Raw genomic sequence first — 21,472 nt, 5'->3', positions numbered from 1 at the left:
GCAACCCAGAAGGAGGCATGGAAAAGATTCATGGGAGGAGAGCAAAGTGGGCGAATAATAAAAGATAGCCGAAAGCAGAGACCACCTGTTCAATATGTGAGCACGCACAAAGCACCGAACTCCCGCATTGTGATTCATAGAGTGCGTTTTTTTTTTCTCTATTGATAGCAATAATAGTGGGTGACCACCGGCACAGTGAATCGAATTCTTAGAAGCACCACGGGCAGTCCAGGTGTACGCGATCAGAAGTTTCTCCCACACAATGCACCACGTGACCTCTCTGTAACATGTCCTCCCGCATATCTCCAGCCAATGAGGTTTCACCTATCGAAACGCCCCTCTGGTGACGTCACTCAGACATTTCTCTACTGGCATAAAATGACATACTCGAACCCCGAAGACGTCATTGCTGCTTCTCTCAGGCTGTCTGTAGTAACGTGAACACCAACGCGAACGTCGTCATGGCAGACTCCAGGTCCAGTCGCAACTGCGGTGACGCCGTCGTCGCCACAACGTCGAGGCGCGACCTCGAGGATGTGAACGCTGCTTCCGTGACGGAAGACAACTCCCGACGTCGAGGCAAGCGACCCCGTTCATCTTCGAGGTGCGTTCCGCAGTCTGCTCGTCACAGCTCCTGCTGGTACTTTCTGCGGGGCTTCGGGTCTCCGTTCCTGGACTCGACACCCGTGACATTCCGGCGGCGACTACCGAGTGTCTGCATCTGCGCCGGCTGCCGGTCGATCCACGCGACGGCGGCGGTGCTACCCTGCGGACACGCCTTGTGCGCACCGTGCCGAGACGTCGCTTCTTCGTGCCAAACGAAGCGACCTGCACTCCAGGACCAACAGACCAGGCAAGGGCCCCGATATGGCACGTGTCCCGTCGACGGAGACCCTTTCTCCACCCTCGACTTCGAGCTGCTGGACTTCTCCCTAGAGGCGGTGTACCGGGAAACTGTGATCTGCCCTAACGCGGAGTTCGGATGCCGGTTTCGAGGTGAGCTGCGTTTCCTCGAACACCACTGCCTCAACAACTGCCGTGTCCGGATTGCCGGTTCCAGCGCAAGGCAGGAAGGCCACGCCCGTGACATCATCCGCCATGTCCACCGAAGAGCTGCCGAACCGTAGGATGTTCCCCAACGGGAAATCAAGGCTGCAAGGCGGCGCTTTCTAAGTACTTTCAAACTTTAAGAAGGCCTACAGCGTTGCATTACTAGTGTACCATACCGGTGTTTCGTACCAGTGTTCATTGACCAATAAAGACTGATCCTTTTGGCAATCTGTGTTGTATGCGTAATTACACGCATGTCCGCGTTCGGCTGCTGACGGCCTGAACACGTATGTGGCGTCGTAGCATGCGGCGGCGAAGAGCCTGTTCCTGCTGCAACTAATCCATTCTTTTCGGGGGCGCCGCTGCTTCCATAATCTCCTTCGAAACGTTTCAAATGTGCGTGACGCACTCCCCCCCCCCTTCTCCCCCCACGCTCCCCAACAACAACAGCAACAAAAAAAGGCACGGACCCGAGAGCCTTTGTCCTCCCGTGCAACTGTCCAGAAAAGAGGTGCCTCTCTCTCTCTCTCCTGGTAACGTATAACTATTTACAATAGAGCGGTTAGGCGCTGAGCCGCGCTGCCGCAAGGGTTGCTAGAAATAATGGTTTGGTTTCTGAACCGACTCTTTCTCTCCCTCGCTAAAAAAGTGTAGAAGCTAGACCGTTCGTTTGTGCAGTAACTTCTCGAGGAAGTTCTTCAGTGGCCGTGAACACCGGCAGTGTTGCGTCGCGTGGAACAGCCCCGACCTTGTGCACGTGCATAGTAATTATAGATTTCTGTACTGTCACTAGCTTTGGTACGACTGTAAATGTAGTGTGGGTGTCGCACATGGTCCGCTTGATACTTATGTCGCTACATTCAGAATCTACCCAGAAAGCTCCTTTCCACTACTTCCTGGCTATCATTGCACAAAGCCCCATTTTCGTGCCTTGCAGTGAGCCAAAAATGGTTTTATTATATGCATGAACGAAGGAAGCGCTTTGCCTTTTTGCCAGCTAAAACACCATGAGCCTCATGCATCCCTAAACAGGTGGATGGGGCACCGCTTCCTTTTCCTCTGTTACGTAGCTATTTCAAATCTTCAAGAATGGGAATGGGGATTAGGGTGACATCGGCCGTCTTGTGGTGCAAGCGTGGCGAGCAGGCAGAGAGCGGAAGAGGAGGTCAAGCAACGCGACATACATACTTGGAGGGCGCACTCACAAACATACACGAACGCACTGCTCAGCTTTAGCCAAACGTATGAGAGATATTTTTTTTTTCAGCTATAAAACGAGTCCTCTTAGCATCGCAGCGAAGAGCACAAGTCGTAACGCAGATGCGAATTGCGTCCTTTTGGGAGTATTGAATAATAAAATGTGTAAGTGCTCTTTCTCGGCGAAACCCAACCTATCTGTATAGGCCGAAAGTCGACACCCGAAAACTAGCTCAGCTTTTCGAAGAGGCTCTTCAATAAGGCTCACGGAAGCGATTGTTTTTGTAATAAAATTGTCATTTCTTCCAGCAGGTTGCCTGCTATTGGCAAAGTTGGGCAAACTTATGCGAAGCAGCCAAGTGTGCAGCTGTAGTACAGAACTCGATCTATGCATTGCTTGTACTTTCAGTGCCGGCCAAAATTTCCCAATGTGCAGTATTATCAGTTGTCTACGTAGCGACAATTTAAAGTACGAAATAAATAAAACAGAACACAAAGAGAGACGGCGGTTGAACGAAGAACGCAGTCAGTGCGAAATCTCCACCGAAGCGTCAAGAAGGTTGATCCTGACAAGGACTTTTTTTCATTTTCTTTTTTTGCTGGCTGTCTTGCTTCTGCTAGAGGTGGTGGATGTCGCCGCATCCTTTTTCCCCGTCTTAGCACAGTACACATGGTTGGGAAAGTTTAGAGTCCTCATCAAGCGCGAAAAGTGCCCGTCGCCGTCTACACGAGTGCTACAAAAAAAAAAATCATTGGTTGACGTCACAGATCACCAACATTTTTGTCATCGTGACGTCATTAGATGACATCGCTGCTTGGTCAAAGGTGAACCGATCCCCGCGGAACTGACAAACCGCGTGAAGTGCGGAAAGCTGTCGGTGGGGGGGGGGGGGGGGGGGGGGGGGGAGGAGTCGACTGAGAAGAAAAACAAGGCGGCTTTGGCGTTCGAATCCTGTTAGTCACATGCATATGGGACCTTGAGAGTTTTATTTGGATAGATATTTCGCACACCCCCTACTCACTTGCCAGGCTTTCGCGAATGCGACGGCGCACCTGTCAGAACCTGATCAGTTCGCGCACATGGTACTCGAGATCTTTTCATTCGTTGCAGAGCCGCCGCACAGTGGTGTGGTAAACGAAGTGATCACATAAAGCGGTTGCTTTAGGAAATTCGCACGCGCTCACCGATGCGAGCACTCATGGCGCCAGCATATGGAATGACCATAGCGAAAACTCACGAACAGATTTTTTTTTTTCACGTTTTGCCGCCAGACATTTTTGAAATGCGACAGAAGCCCCAGAGCACGCAACTAAGCGCAAGGGTTTCAAAAAAGGCACCCGCGGCTTCGCATAGAATAATTTTTTGTTACTAAGTTTGCTAATTAGTACAGAGACTGGACTGGTCTCAAGCATTATTTTTTTTCTTGAGGCACCCTGTGTGGTCACTTTGAATTGAAACGTCACCGTGGAACGAAAATTCTCTATTTCAGAATCGGCGTCCAGATTTTAGTCATTATTGAAATCAGTATCGATGTGTTTTTTCGAAACCTGACGTCAAACCCCTTTCATAAATGACCCATATATAGGATATTGGAAAGGCGTTCTTTCAATGACAACGTTAGGTGACATTTTGTTAAAATTCGCTGTGCCCCCCCCCCCCCCTCTATGTTTTTACCATCTTCGGTGTCTCGGCACTTGTGGGACTAAATTTCGTGATTGCAGCACGCTAGCTGATTGAGACCCCTGGCCTAGCGAGTGGAAGCTGCAAAATCGGTCCCGGCACCGCATTTGTTACTTGGAGGGCGGGGGATAGGCGGCTCACACATATGCCTAACTCAGGGGATTATGGCTGCACCCAGGGAGCTCTCGTTGAATAGATCCATCGATGGGCACGCTTGAGCGCGTCTATGTTTTCTGCGAAAGCCTCATTTACTTGGTGTCTATGGCGGCCGATGCCGGCGATACTGAGACGGTAAATGAGCTACGTCGCGCGCTCTCGCCTGTGAAGGGTGCGTAGAAAATAAGACGTCACATGATCTACGTGAGCAAAAGGATTATCTGCTAAATTTAGTTTTGCTAGAGGTTGTTAGTTCATATAGCATAAATTGTGCGCGTGTTATCTATTTCACGCAGTCCAAGCTTTATTCCTGTGTTTCCAAACTTCAGTAGGCATCGGGACGCGTCCCGTTCGTTTTGCTGCGCGCGGCTGTGAACGCTAGAGTTCACGCAGCCATCCGCACTTTTCGCTGCAGTCGGGGAAATATGGCTCGCTAACTGACGGCTTGCAAAATAGTTACTGCGCATATGCGAGCAAGCTTGTTTTCCACACGAAAGCCTCAACCACAGACTAGCAGACGAATATTTTTTTTTCCCCATTTACCACTAATCCCTGTCTTTCCTTTATTTCGTTTTCCCCTTTCTCTCAGTGGATGATAAAACTTACAATGAGGCGTGACATTCCTGAAGTACGTTTTGAGAAGCCTTGGTGCTGATCCTGCACCTTCGTATGAATGTGGAGGGGTGAACACGGTTAGAGCAAGAAAAACAGTCAGGGAAGGAGAAGTTTTACAGATGTTTGCAAAGTGGGCGCCAGATGCAACACCCTCTACGACGGAGTTGCTCTGTCGGCACTTTCGGAAAACGGGAGACAGCATGAACCAATGGATTCGCAGCGCGCTGTTGAGTACACAACGAGCGCATAGCAATGGGCATTTCTGAGAACGCGTCCTCCACTCCCATCGTAGTGTGATGACGTCAAGTGAGGCCTCAGCTAGTCTAGAGGGTGTTTGCCAGGGGTCGCTCACTATTTGCAAAGTGTCAATGGGCCTTTTTCAGTAGAGTTACTGTATATGCTACCTAAAGGTAGCATATACAGTAACTCTATTTTTCAGGTCCGAACAGCGCCTCCAGTGGAGATCACCGAAATCGAAACTGGGGGTTCGCGGCCTCTAAAGTTATCCGCTACGCACCGGTAAAAAGATCTCGTGGGTCTGGTATTTTTGGGGATAATTTGCAAACGACGCCAGGTGCCCCTCAGTTCGCACCTGCCTCTCAGTTCACACCTGTCGCCGCCCCGTGCAACGTTTATAGAACCTGTTTGGCCCTGTGACCCCCCAAAAACATGCCGCGCGTCAAGCCACCACCACTTCGCATGCGCAGGCTAGTCTCCAGAAAAAAAGTCCATTGTTATCCTATCGTTCAACCCGCGTCACGTGAGATAGTCAAACACACACACACTGCCAAACAATCGTCACCTCCCCGCGATGGGAAAGCAGGCTTCCAGGTAATGTCCTACGAGCCTCAAAAATATGAGGAGGCAAGGTCAAGTTCTTTGTGTACTTCAAAAACGCTTCTACAGTCACCTGAGTACAAAGGCGAGCAACCAAGAAATTCCTGGAGTCCTCGGCACAATAGCCTAACCTGCTGGCTATGCATTCATGATGTACAGTGCAACACGCTTTCTTCCCTTCTCTCTTTCTCTTTCCCTCTCTTTCTTTCTTTCTTTTTCAGCAGCCTCATGGGGTTATATTGTGCGTCGAAGACGTGGCGACTAGATTTAGCCTCTGAAGTTTGGAGAAATAACCCATCCGTGTTTTGGTGGCTTGGATGCTATGAGCGTCCCCTTTATAACGGGGCGGTGACATGTCTGCCACCAGGCTCGAAGGATAAAAAAAGAAAAAAAAAAGAAAAAAACTTCCTTGTTTCATGTTGTCCTAATGCCTTATCTACATTGATTAAATCTATGTTATTATAACAAAAAATATAAATTCACAGTCCTTAATAATGTTTAGAGGCGCCACTTTTGACGAACGTCCGAACTGACGCGAACAACTTGATGTTTTTTTCACAGATGGCACCACCACCAAGAAAATGTTTGCTAGATTTATTATTTCTTGAAAATCTTTTGTTTCAAGCACCGCTTCGTAAAGCTAGTGAGCACTGGTGATTACAAGACACTACATGGTCCTTCTAATGTGCAATACTTGTTGTGAATTAGCCTACAAAAGAAAAAAAAATGTAAATTTGCGCGAACTTGGCAAGCAGAAAAATGAGCTGAATTCAATGCTGTCCCACAAATTTTCTAATTAACTTACGACAATTTTCTCTTCATAGAAACCTAGATAAAGGCTTCCTGCTTGAATATTGAAGATTTCGGAGTTTCAGCTTGTGTAGTTTTGTCCCTTCGTCGGTAATGCCTGACCAAGTAGAGGCATAAATTGCTGAATTGAAGTTGTAATAATTCAAGAACTGTTCATCAGAACACAAAACAACTTCGCGTAGGCATAAAGTACATTGTAGCCTGGAAACCCGTTCAATATTGTTGTTCTGCACAGAACAGAAAAAAAGTTATTTACTCATAAACGTTCAATATTTTGCGCCTTTTTATTGGAGCGTGAATGAATTTCTAATTGGGTTACTGGCAATATCTCTTCACAGAAACCTTGCATAACGCTTCGTTAAAAGGCTCAGCGAATTTCATTGCGTTATGTTGAATAGTTTTGCTGCACTCGCAGTACAACGGAGGCTTGTACAGCAAAAACGCTGTTTTTTGCTCACGCTGTTTTCATTTGCATGAACTAACGCTCCAGACTAGGCGACAATACTAGCTATCATTAGAAAGCGGAGAACGTAAGCATTCGAATGCAATACAACTCACATTCATCCATTGAGCAGAGAAAGCACAGTGAGCCAGTAAACAACGACTAAAATGTCGAGTGCTTACCAATGGAGTGGGACCACCACCAAGGAAAGCCGAGCTAGTTGGTGCGAATGCATTGTGGAATACCGCGAAAATACACAGGCAAGAGAGACGACGCAGGCGCTACGACACACAGCGCCTGTATCGTCTCTCTTGCTGGTGTCCCTGTGTGTTTTTGCGCAATTGCACAATGAATTCCTGAAAGCCACTGCACACCTTACTGAATTTACTTCCATCTTCTGTTTCTACTCTTCCCCAGGGCTGCCAGCCGAAGTCAGTCCCAGAAGAAGACTCTGGACAAGAGCTAGTTTGTTCTGCAGCTCAGTGATGCATCGTGCTACTTATAGGTGTTTAAAAAAATTCAGACAACCTCGCTTCTGCTCACTAACCTTTCCCTTTCGCCTCACTAAGACTTCGACCAACACCTGAGCAGCAAACCACAGATACATTTCAGGGTCGAAGAAGGCCTTTGCTAATTTCGAACTCTTGAATGCGATATTTCAGAAGTATTTGAACATCGATCTGGAGAATGTAAAATGTCGCCCCTCCCCCTTTATTGTTTATTACTGGTCAAGCGACAGCAAAAATCCGGTTTAGGCCTTTGTCGATGTGCTTCAGGCCGTTGTCCCGTCTTTGCGCGCTGTTTCATGCCATTAGTGTTTTTATTTTGTGGTTTATCTCGAACAGCTTCGCTGGTTAAATTTCAACCGAAGACACCATGCACAACGTTGCCTGGGCGCAGGCCCGTAGCCAGGGGGGGGGGGTGCCCTAGGGGCCCAGGCGACCCCCCCCCCCCGAAAAATTTTGGTGAAGTACGTGTTTTTAGCAAAAATAAATGATGGAAATGGGTATTTTTCGGAAATAGTGAAGGTTTAGAGCAAGTGCCCCTTCCCCCCGATAAGAATTCCTGACTACGAGCCTGCCTGAGCGCTACGTATATACGCATAATAGGCGTCGATGCTTGTGGCAGTGGATGGGAGGTTCAATCATAGAGCTTGTCTTAAAAAACATCCGGCTCTGCGCGAGTTACTTCACACACGGCAATGCGAGCCAGACAAGACTTATAAGAGGGTATCAACTTGAGCTTGTTGGCATGGCTTTATTTATCTTTGCATTTTCATGTAGTAGTCACAACACATGCGTAATGGTTCCACTTTCCGTCGTCTTTTCTTGTTTATCTCTTTCGAAGGAAGCGTATATATCTGTTCACACGAAATAAACGCTCATGTTGTTACCAGCACAAAGTCCTGTATCTTTCTCGTCCCGTGTGCCCGCCCTGTTTGTATGATGAATGACAGGACCTAGCTGCGCTTGTATGCAGTGTACTGTGTGCAGTCGTGAGCAGTATGAGAGGAAACACGCAGTTCGTCTTTAATCAGCGGTTATTTGTAATGTACCGTTATGAATACGACACATTCAATTGTAAGAGATACCTTTTCAATTGAGCATTTAGCGTTATGAACAGTTTTGTGCTTGTCAACTGAGTTTACTGGCTGACATCAGCTAAGTAATTTGATTGCTCTCTTTCATATTGCTCCCGACTGTACATATTTAGCTCAAGAGAACGCGCATTAAGTTGTATACGATGCATCCTAAAAGCGGTTAGTACACTTTGGGGAGTCATTTTTTTTTTGTTACACATTACCTCTTTCTCGTTAGCTTTAGGGTTTTTTTTTTCTTGAAAACATGGCGCTTGGCATTTTCCTGAATTCTCGGTCAGGCTGGTATGGTGCACTTTGTCTATGAGCATGATGTACAGGACTCGCGGCGATAACGTAAGGAATGAAAAGCGAGAGAGATGAGGAACATTGTTGGGGGACAGGAAGATGCCCTAATTGCACCTTTCTTTTTTTCTTCTTTTTATGAGTGCATTTCTTCGTATGATTACACACCCCGATTGACTTGGAGTCTCTCGAATTTTTTCTGACTGCTTGGACATATTCGCAAGTTTCCCGATACACTGCCGTAGCATCACTGTAAGCACGCGAACGTTAAGGAGTGTGAAGGTACCGAACGTCTAATTATTCAACGACTACCTATGGCCTACTTCGCCGCAGTGCAGCCACGTTGCGCGGAGGACCATAAACCACGTTTCCACGTGGTCTAATAGGAATGAAACGGAGCCATTGTGTTGTGACATAACACTCATCGCTTAATTATACTCGCACCACCTCCAATCACAGCACGGGCGCACTCACGCCTGATAATTTCACTGGCAGCCATTGCTAGTCTCTTTCTGACGTGGCTCCGCGATTTGAGTCCTTCATTGGTTCATTTTGCGTGCCTCGTACACCTGATCGCAACGGTGCGTAACTTGCGCATGTGCTGTTCCTGACAATGGCGTAGTCAGGGGGGAGTGGGGATGTTTGAGGGGAATCAAGGCCTTGATTCGCCTCAAACATGCCCCACATCCAAAATTTTTGCATTGAGTATGTTTAAATCTACGCGCACATATTACAAACACCAACGAACCTATACAAGAGAAGAATCGGAGCCCCCCTGCTCACGAAATAATTAAAGCCATTTTCGCGCCAGTGAAATCGCTTTAATTATTTCAGTAATCAGCGGAGCTTGCCAGCAAGCGCCACCGCCTGGTGAACGCACATTTTCTTTCTTCATCCTTTTCTACATCTTTTTCTTCTTGTTGTTTATTTCATATTTTTCTTCTTCCGTATTTTCATATCTTTCTCTATTGCCCTCCCTACTCCTAACCTCCACATCCCTCCTCCGCACCCTCACTTCTATTTCTCACCCCTTGCTATGCTGTATTGTACACGGTTATGCTATCGTTCGCACTCTCACCTTCTCCTTGCCCTCTTCCTCAGCCTTACATAAGCCCTCGCTTCCCATCTCCTTGCTAAATTATACTATACAAGGTTGTTCCATGCTTTACGGGTCCCTATCAAAACACCGAAAATCAAGGGGCCGAATTATGAAAAGACCGAACCTCAGAACGCCATAAAATTGAAACGCCGAAAAATTTAGATGCCTAAGAAACGAAATGCCGAAAATACGTAACGCCGAAAACCACGGGAAACCACAGTTACGCGCTTCGTGACTACCACTTGTTCGTTTTCCGCCATACCACTTTCCACAGAAACGAGCCTACCTAACTCGTTCTGCAAAGGCCCCCGTATTAGTATATTAAACTGATGTAAAATCTCGTGTTTTTTTCTCTCTCGTAAAACTAGGCATATGAGTCGCACAGGACAGCTCTTATGGGTCAGCAGAAAAAAAACAGCGCTGCCCGGTGTTCAGAGTATAGGCGATGCGCAAAGCGCCGACGACGCCATCTGCCGCCACTGCTCGGAAGCGCTGATGGGTCCCGGCGAGCAGCGTTCTCGCGGGCGTCTACGCGAGTGCACGGATGGATGTGTTTTCATCGGGATTTAACGACTCTGTCGGGCCTCAGCGATGTCGAAAAATAACTGCTGCGTTGCCGGCTGCTCCAACACACAGAAAAAATCGTCAGGAACGCACTTCTACAAGTTTCCGGTGCTAGTTCATGAGGGAGAGCGACGGCGGCGGTGGATTGCTGCTTCACGACGTAGAAAGTAAGAAATCGGGCTTTGTTTACGGCAGTGTTAGAACGATTACCGTGTTTTTATTTCTCCATTTATGTCGCTACGTCTTCAGCGAACACTACTATAAATGTATACGTTTACACTTTGTCGCCTCGCCTGCATTGTAGACGCTACAATGCACATGAGGTTGTTATTACTGATAAGACACGATGCCTATGCTCTCTTGAAGAACGAATGGCGCGAAGCGCATTGCCAGAGAATGTGGGGCATGTGACGGCTCCTTTACAAAAGCGCCGTTGAAACACGTGTACTGCACGAAATCGGCTGTACTCTACCCAGGGGCGTAGCCAGAAATTTTTTTCGGGGGAGGGTGGGGGTTCAACCATATTTTATGTATGTTCGTGCGTCCGTTTGTATGTTTGCGTGTATATACGCAAGCAAAACTGAAAAATTTCGGGGGGGGGGGGCTTTGAACCCCCCACAACCCCCCCCCCTCCCTGGCTACGCCCCTGATTCTACCTAATGATGGCACTGGAATGCGATCACCGGTGCCTGCGTACGACTCACAAAGGAGGTGGCTGGAAAGGATTCACTGAGAGGATCCCGTGGCACGTCGGTAACGTGATAACGGAGACGCAACGTGGCGACACAAGCGGCGCTTCTGCAGCCCGACCGCGCTCGCCCGCTCCCTAAAGAAAACAGAAAAAACAAAGAACATAAACAACAAACAGCTCAATTCGCTTAAGAAAGGTCCAAATAATAAGAGAACGCCTGCTTTCACTTATAGACAACAAAATATATTTTTTAGCGAAATTACAGGGGGTCGACGGACATGCACCGACGTTCTTATCTGAACACAACCAGCAAACACGTAGCCAAGCTGCTTTGACAAGCTAGGTGACCACCAGCTCCGCAGTGACTCAGTCCCGCGCCACTAGCGCAGGCTGCCGAGATATTTTTTCACAAGTTTATCGTGCTGGTTTCAAAGTTTTACCAACGCTGATCCTTCGCGTGGCCGCACCCGTGAAATCCATGCGCCGGTGCGACAGCACTCCCTCAAAATCTACTATATAAACACATGTCACGTAAACGAAGCTACTGTGTCGAGAAAAAAAAACGTTCGTTCATGCGTCAACGCATGCAGGCATTAGTAATCGGGACGTTTAAAGAAAGCGCTGTACTTACGACGAGTTCCACTTCGTAGGGAAGCTTGTTGGCTCCTTTGCGCCCACTATCGACGCAATAGTAATTATTTGGCACGTGCACAAGCGGAAAATCACAGGCGCGCATTTCCGTCATGCTTGCAGTGAAAGCAGGCGTCTGCTACGCGACCCGCCAGCGGTTCCACCGGCCGCCGCTACGCGGCTTTCAGTGGCGCCCCTATAGGCACTGCGCTTTGCGTATCAGAGCAGAAACATAAACAGTTAGGATCGATGGATACATGACAACACATTCCACAAGACACTTCTTCACTTCATACACAACATCGGCCGAACGGCGCACATTTAATACAAATACACACAACAAATATTATGCTGTAAGGCCAAGTCTATGTCGCAAATTAAAAAAATGTAAAAAGCAGCAACAATGTGTGGCAGTAAGCATTTAATTGATTCAAAGGCATATAGACGAATGCGCGGTTGTGATGTGCTCCCGCACGGAAAAAAAAAACTTAGCCGCAATGACAGTTACGTTTACGTGCTTGAGAAGAAAGCAGGTTCTAGACACTGTTGGAGGTGCGAGAAGCGAGGCGATTGCAATGCCACGGTGATTTCCGACATTCCTGTAGAAGGTGCTCACAAGGTATAAAAAACGGCAAGTGAAAGAAAAATTGAAGTAGACCTTAATCCTTGACTTAAGTGCCTCGTAGTGACGCTCGCACCTCGGCATTCGTGTGCAATTGAACATTACTTGGGTTGAGTTCCTGTTTCACCTCACTGCCGAACCGCATCACAGCAGCCACGTGAAAAGAAGCACGTGGTTAAGATCAGCTCCGCCATGTGCCGCAATGGCCCTAGCTGCTCACAAGGAAATTGTCTGATCATTCACTAAATCTATATTAAATATATTGAGTGATAATTGGTTCCTACCTCAAGTAAACGAATGCTCCGATATCATATATATCCAACAACTCTTAACTTGTACTAGAGCCATTAATTTCATGCTGGTTTTATTTTTTGGGCAGTTTTTTTTTAGTGTTCAGAAAGCTTGACTAGAAACGCTTGGAACAGAAAAATGAGTGTCTCACATTGATTGTGCCAATGACAAACAAACAATGTCGTTTTCGAATAACTTCATTACTCCCGTTACCTAGTTACAATAGGAAGGGTTAGTGTACCAATTTCCTGTTCCTTCCTTTGTTACATGTGCTGGAAAACTAACCTTCTGCGCGCTCGTTCCCCCCTCCCTCCCCACTTACCTGCGACAAAAGAAAAGCTTTGTCGTCAAGTAGGGTTTGAAGTTTGGAAAGGAGCTTATTCCTGGAAAGCGGAGTGCATTACGGGAAACCTTCATGGCAGGGAGGAAGAGTGGGAGTGAAGGATAAAAGATAGCTGAAAGGAGAGGATCATCTACTCAAAATATGAGTAACTCACAAAGCACCTACCTCGCGCATACCATTCCATGGACGTGAGCGCTTTTTCTTTTTTCACAAGAATGACACGTGGGTGCCCACTGGATCTGTGAATCGAATTCGTAGAAGTACCTCCCACAGTCTAGGTGGGTGCGATCCAATGTTTCTCTCACACAATACAGCCACGTGACCTCTCTGTAACACGCCCTCCCACATATCTCCAGCCAATGAGGTTTCACCTACCGAAACGCCCCTTTGGTGACGACACTCAGAAAATTCTCTGCTGGCAAAAAATGACATCCCCGACCCCCGAAGACCTCATTTCTGCTTCCCTCAGGCTGCCTGTAAGAACGCGAACACTAATGTGAACGTCGTCATGGAAGACTCCAGGTCCAGCCGCAACTGCAACGAGGTCGTACTCGACGCACCTTCGATGCGCGACCTCGAGGACGTGAACACTGCTTCCGTGGCGGAAGACAACGCCCGACGTCGAGGCAAGCGACCCCTTTCATCTTCAAGGTGCGTTACGCAGTCTCCTCGTCGCAGCTCCAGCTCGTACCTTCTCCGGGGCTTCGGGTCTCCGTTCCTGGACTCGGTACCCGTAACATTCCTGCGCCGGTTACCGAGTGTGTGCATCTGCGCTGGCTGCCGGTCGATTCACGCGACGCCGGCGCAGCTACCCTGCGGACACACCTTGTGTGAACCGTGCCGAGACGTTGCCTATTCGTGCCAACCGAAGCGACCTGCCCTCCAGGACCAGGAGACCAGGGAAGGGTCCCGCTATGGCACGTGTCCCGTCGACGGAGACCCGTTCTCCACTCTCGACTTCGAGCTGCTGGACTTCTGCCGTCAGGCTGTGTACCGGGGGACCGTGATCTGCCCTAATGCGCAGTTTGGATGCCGGTTTCGGGGTGAGCTGCGTTTCCTCGAATACCACTGCCTCAGCAACTGCCGTTTCCGTATAACCGGCTCAAGCGGAAGGCGGGAATGGCACGACCGTCACATCATCCGCTACGTCCTACGAAGCGCTGCTGAATCGTCCAGGGTTCCCCGACGAGAAATCAGGACTGCAAAGCGGCGCCTCCTGAGTACCTTCGAACTGTAAGAAGATCAAAATCTCTCCATTACCGGTGTACCATGCCGGTGTATCATACTAGTGTTCATTGACCAATAAAGTCTGATCCTTTTGGCAAGCTCTGTGGTATAAGCGATTACACTCATGGCGGTGATCGGCTGGTGACGGCCTGAACACGTACCTGGTGTGGGATTGTTTTGCATCGCACGAGTACACTGCCAAAGGCTTAAGTGGTACGGTGAGCAACGCGCTAATCGAATTACTAAACTGAACAAAACTAGTAAAACGTGCGGTTGTGCGACCTATGCGGTGTTTGGCTATTCGTCGTATTCGACCAGCATAACAGTCTTTGCGTGCATTGCATCCGGCTATTTAGAAGAAACCATTAGAAAATTTAACGAACAATGCCTTGCTCAGAGTTAGAAGGTGCCCTCTATATATATTCGCCAACGAGGCGGGTTACAGATAGGACGTTGAATTGTATAGCTTCCCTACGGCTTCAGAGATCTCCGAGTTTGCACGGCCTACTTGACGCATGGTATACGAGCCGTATATGCTTTTATGCAGTCTACAGTCGTGCGTAATGATAGAGGGAACACCGAATTCATGCTCAATGTGACATATTGAACTGCAAGAGATAGATGTGTTTCCGCTTGGGCATTTAGAGTCATGGACACTTGCGCTACCCAACTGCTTGTAGGCGTTGCAACCTTTAAAACGCAATTTCACTGTTTTCTCACATATTGGTCATAACTGTACGTATTTTGCTAGGTGCATCGCATATTTATGTGGACACGATATACTCTAAAAACGGTCTGTACTTTTTGGAGAGTCCTTTTGGGGTCTGTATTCTTCGGAGAATCTCGCGGACATGGCGTAATGAATTACAAACGAATATAAATGACTATTCTTGTTGTGGGATATGCAGACGCCGCATATATGCGTCTTTCTTATTCAGACAGCTGTTACTCATATCTACACTCACCCTGTTTGACGGGGAGACTTCTGAATTTTCACCCTTTATTACGATTGTTTTGATACAGTCTCAAATGTCGTGGTGAACTGGCCTACCATCACCGCAAACACGTCAAAATTGAGAAGTGCGAATGAAGCAAAAATACGTCTTATACGGATTGTTTGATCACTGGTGGCCAGTGGCCTGCTTCACCGCAATACAGCCGCCATATGCAGACAAGCGGTAATGATATATTGGCGTGGTGTTATACAAATGAAAAGATGTCGTTGCCCCATGACACAATACGCAGTGATTAATTATACACACATCATCTCACAGATCAACGCACGGGTGCACTGCCGACTAATAACAAAAATACCGAGGGTAAGCGAGTACAAGTACCTCGGAGTATGGGTAAATGAGGGGGATAGATATATGGAGGTACAAGAGAAAGCATCGGTAGCAAAGGGAAAGAGGAATGCTGCAATTATGAAGCATAGCACAGAGCTTTATGGGGATACAATAGGTACGAGGTGCTTCGAGGGCTGTGGAAGGGTGTGATGGTCCCGGGGCTTACATTTAGGAACTCAGTAGTGTGCATGAAGTCAGAGGTACAATCCGGAATGGATGTAAATCAAAGGACGGCGGGCCGCCTCGCGTTGGGCGCTCACGGGAAGACGACAAATGAGGCTGTAAAGGGTGATATGGGATGGACAGGCTTTGAAGTGAGGGAAGCTCAGAGCAAAATGAGATTCGAAGAGAGGCTGAGGAAAATGAAGAACAGTAGATGGGTAGAGAAGGTTTTGAGGTATTTGTATAGAAAAAGCGTTGACACGCAGTGGAGAAAAAGAACTAGGAGGCTCACCAGTAAATATACGGCTAGCAGTGCGGGAGATATGGCAACAAGGAGCATTAAGCGGAAGGTCAGAGAAGCGGAGAGGACTTATTGGATGGCAGCGATGGAAAAGAAGCCGGCTCTGAGTAACTACCGAAAGGGAAAAAACGAAATAAGGAGGGAAAGGTTTTATGATAATTCAAGGGGAAGCGCTTTACTGTTTGAAGCAAGGTCGGGCTGCCTTAGAACGCGTAGTTATAAAGCGAGATTCAGTAACGAAGAAGAACAATGTACATGCTGCCGGGGAACTAAGGAAACGATGGAACATGTACTGATTGAATGTGGCGATATTCACCCAGGTATACGTGTGGGCACGAGTCTACATGAAGCCTTGGGTTTTAGGGACAACAATGGAAAGCTGCACACGTCCGCGATAGAAATAAGTAAGAGACGGTTAGAGTATTGGTGGCAGAAAAGTAGAGATAAAGAACAAAAATAAATAATGGGGGAAAAATAAGGTCATTCGGCCTTAAGAAGCAGAGAGATGGACCGTGAATTTATATTGTTTTGGTATAATAACATAGATTTAATCAATGTAGATAAGGTATTAGGCCAACATGAAACAAGGAAGCTTTTTTTTTTCTTCGAGCCTGGTGGCAGACATGTCACCGCCCCGTTTTAAAGGGACGCTCATAGCATCCATCCATCCATCCATTATCCCTTGGCGACACGCAGTGCCATCGACAATCCATGAATGCGTAAAATTTCCATAATTTTATGCCAATGTTCTGGAGGACAACTTTAAATAAAGTGGAAGTGCCTGCATAAATAGCAGTGTTTGTTACAGTAATTGTAATGACAATGTAAATAAGTATCTACTTATGTAAGCTATAGTCTCTCATGCTATATTTCTTCGCAAAACGAGTTCAACGACCAGCTCAAATTACATGCGATAGTTACCTGACGGCAGCGAGCATGCCTGAAAATTAAAAAGACATATGTATTTTGAAATTCCTGCCGGAGCGCTCCGCGTACAACGTCTCGTCAAACACGATACTGCCTTCACCAATGCGACGTGTGTAGTAAAATATTTCAACCAGGAGTGATAGAAACGAACATTTAACGACAAGAAAGCGTCATTCACCGTTAGCTCAGTGTTTGAGGTCTCATCCTTGCCAATAGTGCACAGAAAAAAGGTAAGTCGCGTCTCCAAATGAGAACGGCTTATTGCAAAGGGTTATGGCAGCCATTGCAAATCAGTTTCTCACGCCGTGTGTTGATGTGAGTTCATACTTGACTCATATTGCTTGTCCCGCACACGTGATCGCAACGGCACGTAGCTTGCCTACGTGCTGTTCCAGGTAACAGCATGAGCATCAATACTTCTAAGAAACGGCACTGTAGTGCGTTTAGAGAAATTTCTTATAGTACCGTAGAGTAGTGATAACCAAAGAGCCAAAGTTATCTTTTGTTTGCCGCGGAACAGACCGATGGACAAAGAATTTATTAAGGTCCTGAGGAGCCAGCCAGCGGTGCTCGAGAGAGGACCGCTGGCTAGCCGTTGGCTAATCCCATTGTCGGAGCCGGGAGGCCATGCTTCTCCGCTCTGTCACGGGCCCTCTGGACAGCCTTGGACTGGTGTTCCAGTTATGAGCTCGTGATGGCCTTCTCCAAGTCCTCGTTGTTGTTAAAGTCCTGTAACACAGGGCACTGCCAGAGCATGCGAGCTAAACTAGACTCCCCGCAATCCGGGCAATCAGAATCTGTCTCTCTGCTTTCTCCTTTTTTTTAGCTTTTTGTTGCTGCTACCCTTGCCTAAGCGAAATATTCGAATGAGTGCAAAAGATCGCAGTTATTTGTCTTTCAGGGGCCCGATATCGCGCATCTTTATTGCTGGCGTTTTTTTTTTTTCATAGCTTTTACCAGTAGAGGCACCCTTGTGAGTATTCCTTGTGTTAACTTCGTGTTTCGTCCCACTGCGAGACGCGCACTTCAGAATACACGTAGGAAGACGCTCGGGGTCGAGATGTGCCCTCCTAGGTGCCACAACCGTCCCAGCTGCTCATAAGAAAACCGTTTGCTCATTCAATCAATCTTTTTTAAATATCCTGCTGTTAATTTGCCCTCATCTTACGTAAACTCATGCTCCGATATCATAATTACTCAATATAACACTTATCTTTAACAATAATGGTCAATTTCGTACCGGTTTTATTTTTTAGAACTCTTCTCTTTAATACTGGAAGAACTCCATGCAGTGCTCGGCTGCTAATGCTTGGAACAGAAATAAGAGCGTCACTCGTTGATTGTGCCACTAATGAATAAATAAAGTCGTAATCATACAAGTTCATTCATCCCATTACCTGCCTCCTACAAACAGTGTAATTTCGTGCCATTTCCTGTGAGTTTTTTTTTTCTTACATGTGCTGGACAACTAAACTTCACGTCCACCCATCCCCACTCCATTCCTTGCCTATAACAAAAAATGACTTGTCATTAAGAGTGGTCTGAGGTTTCGAAAGATGCCCATTCCAGCAACCCAGAAGGTGGCATGGAAAAGATTCATGGGAGGAGAGCAAAGGGGGCGAATAATAAAAGATAGCCGAAAGCAGAGACCACCTGTTCAAGATGTGAGCACGCACAAAGCACCGAACTCCCGCATTGTGATTCACACAGTGCGTTTTTTTTTTCTCTTTATTGATAACAATAACTAGTGGGTGACCACCGGCACTGTGAATCCAATTCATAGAACCACCTCCCGCAGTCCAGGCGGACGCGGTAAGAAGTTTTCCCACACGACGCACCACGTGACCTCTCTGTAACACGCCCTCCCGCATATCTCCAGCCAATGAGGTTTCACCTATCGAAACGCCCCTTTGGTGACGTCACTCAGAAAATTCTCTGCTGGCAGAAAATGACATCCCCGACCCCCGAATACCTCATTTCTGCTTCTCTCAGGCTGCCTGTATATAGGAACGTGAACACCAACGTGAACGTCGTCATGGCAGACTCCAGCTCCAGTCGCAACTGTGACGAGGCCGTCGTCGACGCAAATTCGAGGCGCGACCTCGAAGACGTGAACGCTGCTTCCGTGACGGAAGACAACACCCGACGTCGAGGCAAGCGACCCCATTCATTTTCGAGGTGCGTTCCGCAGTCTCCTCGTCGCAGCTCCTGCTCGTACCTTCTGCGGGGTTTCGGGTCTCCGTTCCTGGACTCGGCACCCGTGACATTCCTGCGGCAGCTACCTAGTGCGTGCATCTGCGCCGGCTGCCGGTCGATCCACGCGACGTCGGCGGTGCTACCCTGCGGACACGCCTTGTGCGAACCGTGCCGAGATGTCGCCTCTTCGTATCAAGCGAAGCGACCTGCATTCCAGGACCAGGAGACAAGGGAAGGGTCCCGCTATGGCGCGTGTCCCGTCGACGGAGAACCGTTCTCCACCCTCGACTTCGAGCTGCTGGACTTCTCCCGTGTAGCAGTCTACAGGGAGACCGTGATCTGCCCTAACGCGGAGTTTGGATGCCGGTTTCGGGGTGAGCTGCGCTTCCTCGAATACCACTGCCTCAACAGCTGCCGTTTCCGAATTGCCGGCTCCAGCGGAAGGCGGGAAGGCCACGCCCGTGACGTCATCCGTCATGTACTGCGAGGAGCTTCTGGAGCGTAGAAGGTTCCCCAACAGGAAATCAATACTGCGAAACGGCGCCTTCTAAGTACTTTCGAACTGTAAAAAGCCCTAGAGCGCTGCACTACTAGTGTACCATACGTTTGGACCAATAAAGACTGATCTTTTTCGCAATTCGTGTTGTATGCGTAATTGCACGCATGGCGGCGTTCGGCTGCTGACGTCCTGAACACTTAGTATGTGGCGTGCACGTTTGCTTTAGTGGTGCATGGCATATAGTCCGTGAACAGGCGTAAGTGGCGCAGTGAGCTAATAGAGCTTACAATAACAAAGAGCTGAGCTCGTTGGCAAGTATTCATTCTAAAAAGAAAAGGCTTGGAAAAGGCGTGCAAACAGGATGAAACCAAATGCCCCAACAGTTATCTTCCACGTAGACCCCCACGCGTGCCGGATTGATAAGCTTGCCCGTTGCATGGGCATGCGCAGATACGTTTTCGTGCCTTCGTTCTTTTCCGCCGTTGTGCGTCTCATCAGTTGTTCGTCGGCGTTTTTGGTGTCCTGACTTCTTTCTTGTGTCCGTATTTGCACGCCTTTTCTTTTTAGAATGAGCTAATAGAATTGCTGTATATACAGCAATTCTATTAGCTCCCACACGCGCGAACGTTAACCTATGTTTAACGGAAAAGTAAACACTTCCTGAAAGCCACTGCTTTCACTACACGCCTTACCGGGTTCCACTTCCTTACTCTTCCCTAAGGCAGCCAGCCGAAGTCAGTCCCAGAAGAAAATTCTAGACAAGAGCTAGTTGTTTCTGCATTGCTCAGTGATGCATCGTGCTACTTATAGGTGTTTAAAAAAATTCAGACAACCTCGCTACTGCTCACTGACCTTTCCCTTTCGCCTCACTTCGACCAACACCTGAGCAGCAAACCACAGATGCACTCCAGGATCGAAGAAGGCCTTTGCTAATTTCGAACACTTGAACGCGATATTTCAGAACTATTTGAACATCTGAAGAATGTAAAATGTCACCCCTCCCCCTTTATTGTTTACTACTTGTCAAGCGACAACAAAAATTCAGTTTTAGGCCTTTGTCGATGTGCTTCAGGTCGTTGTCCCGTCTTTGCGCGCTGTTTCACGTCCTTAGTGTTTCTTTTGTGGTTTGCGTTTTCGTGCATTACCTGCTGCCTCTGAAGGATTGGGAATAACGAAAAGCGCGAGTGTCACCGTAACGCTGCCCGCGACGAGTTCGGCCAGTGACTGAGTGAACGTTCGTGGTTCGATTCCCTGTTTCTTAAATGTTTCTTTAGCTCATGGACAGTCGCACCGTTCGTGCCTGTAAAGTAGGAGGTACACCAATGCCAAAGGTATCCTGCTCTTCTGGCGACACCCAATTTTGGATCTTAATCTGTGTTATGTGGGTCAACCCTTGTACGTTCTCAAGCAAGCTGGCGAAGTTATAGCGCATATCGTCGAGCACTTAGTTTATAATGAAATATTTTTGTAAGCGCGCGCAAGCTGCTGGAGAGTTGGGTAACACTGGCCCACTCGCGAGCCGTGACGTAACAAGCTGCTTGCTGTGCGAGTGTCTGCCTTCCGGCGAATGATTTTGTTCGGTGGTCAGCCACCCATGCAATCGAGCCATATCAGTTTTGTTCAAGCTTAGCATTGAGATCGGACGATTTGCAGCGCCTTAAGTTTGGTAGAAGGTGACGGTTCCGTTCCATGCAGCACATGACGCCACGCACGCCGTGGCAAAAGGTCGGTCGCCGGCGATTACACCCAGAAACTGCTAAGGCTTATTTCGCCATGAAATATTCGGTTACAGTACATTTTTCATACACGGCATAGGCAAAATAGACGCTCTACTTCTATTTTTCGCTGAAAATCGCTAATTGGTAAATGACTGTGCCATGGCCCTTTTTAATTGTTTTTGTGGC

General features: G+C 47.8%; 1 protein-coding gene across 1 annotated transcript; it reads left to right on the top strand.

Annotated features, from left to right (window-relative positions):
• Nucleotides 1–416: 416 nt before the first annotated feature.
• On the top strand, nt 417–19,574 carry LOC125759430 (uncharacterized). Its single transcript, XM_049418190.1, has 2 exons — nt 417–604; nt 19,052–19,574. Exons 1-2 carry the CDS (start codon nt 462–464, stop codon nt 19,572–19,574), a joined length of 666 nt encoding a protein of 221 aa, XP_049274147.1. The 5' UTR covers nt 417–461.
• The last annotated feature ends 1,898 nt before the right edge of the window (nt 19,575–21,472 follow it).

This window comes from Rhipicephalus sanguineus, chromosome 8 (genome assembly GCF_013339695.2).
Source record: "Rhipicephalus sanguineus isolate Rsan-2018 chromosome 8, BIME_Rsan_1.4, whole genome shotgun sequence".
Classification (NCBI taxonomy): Eukaryota; Metazoa; Arthropoda; class Arachnida; order Ixodida; family Ixodidae; genus Rhipicephalus; species Rhipicephalus sanguineus.
This window is presented reverse-complemented; position numbering and strand designations above follow the sequence as displayed.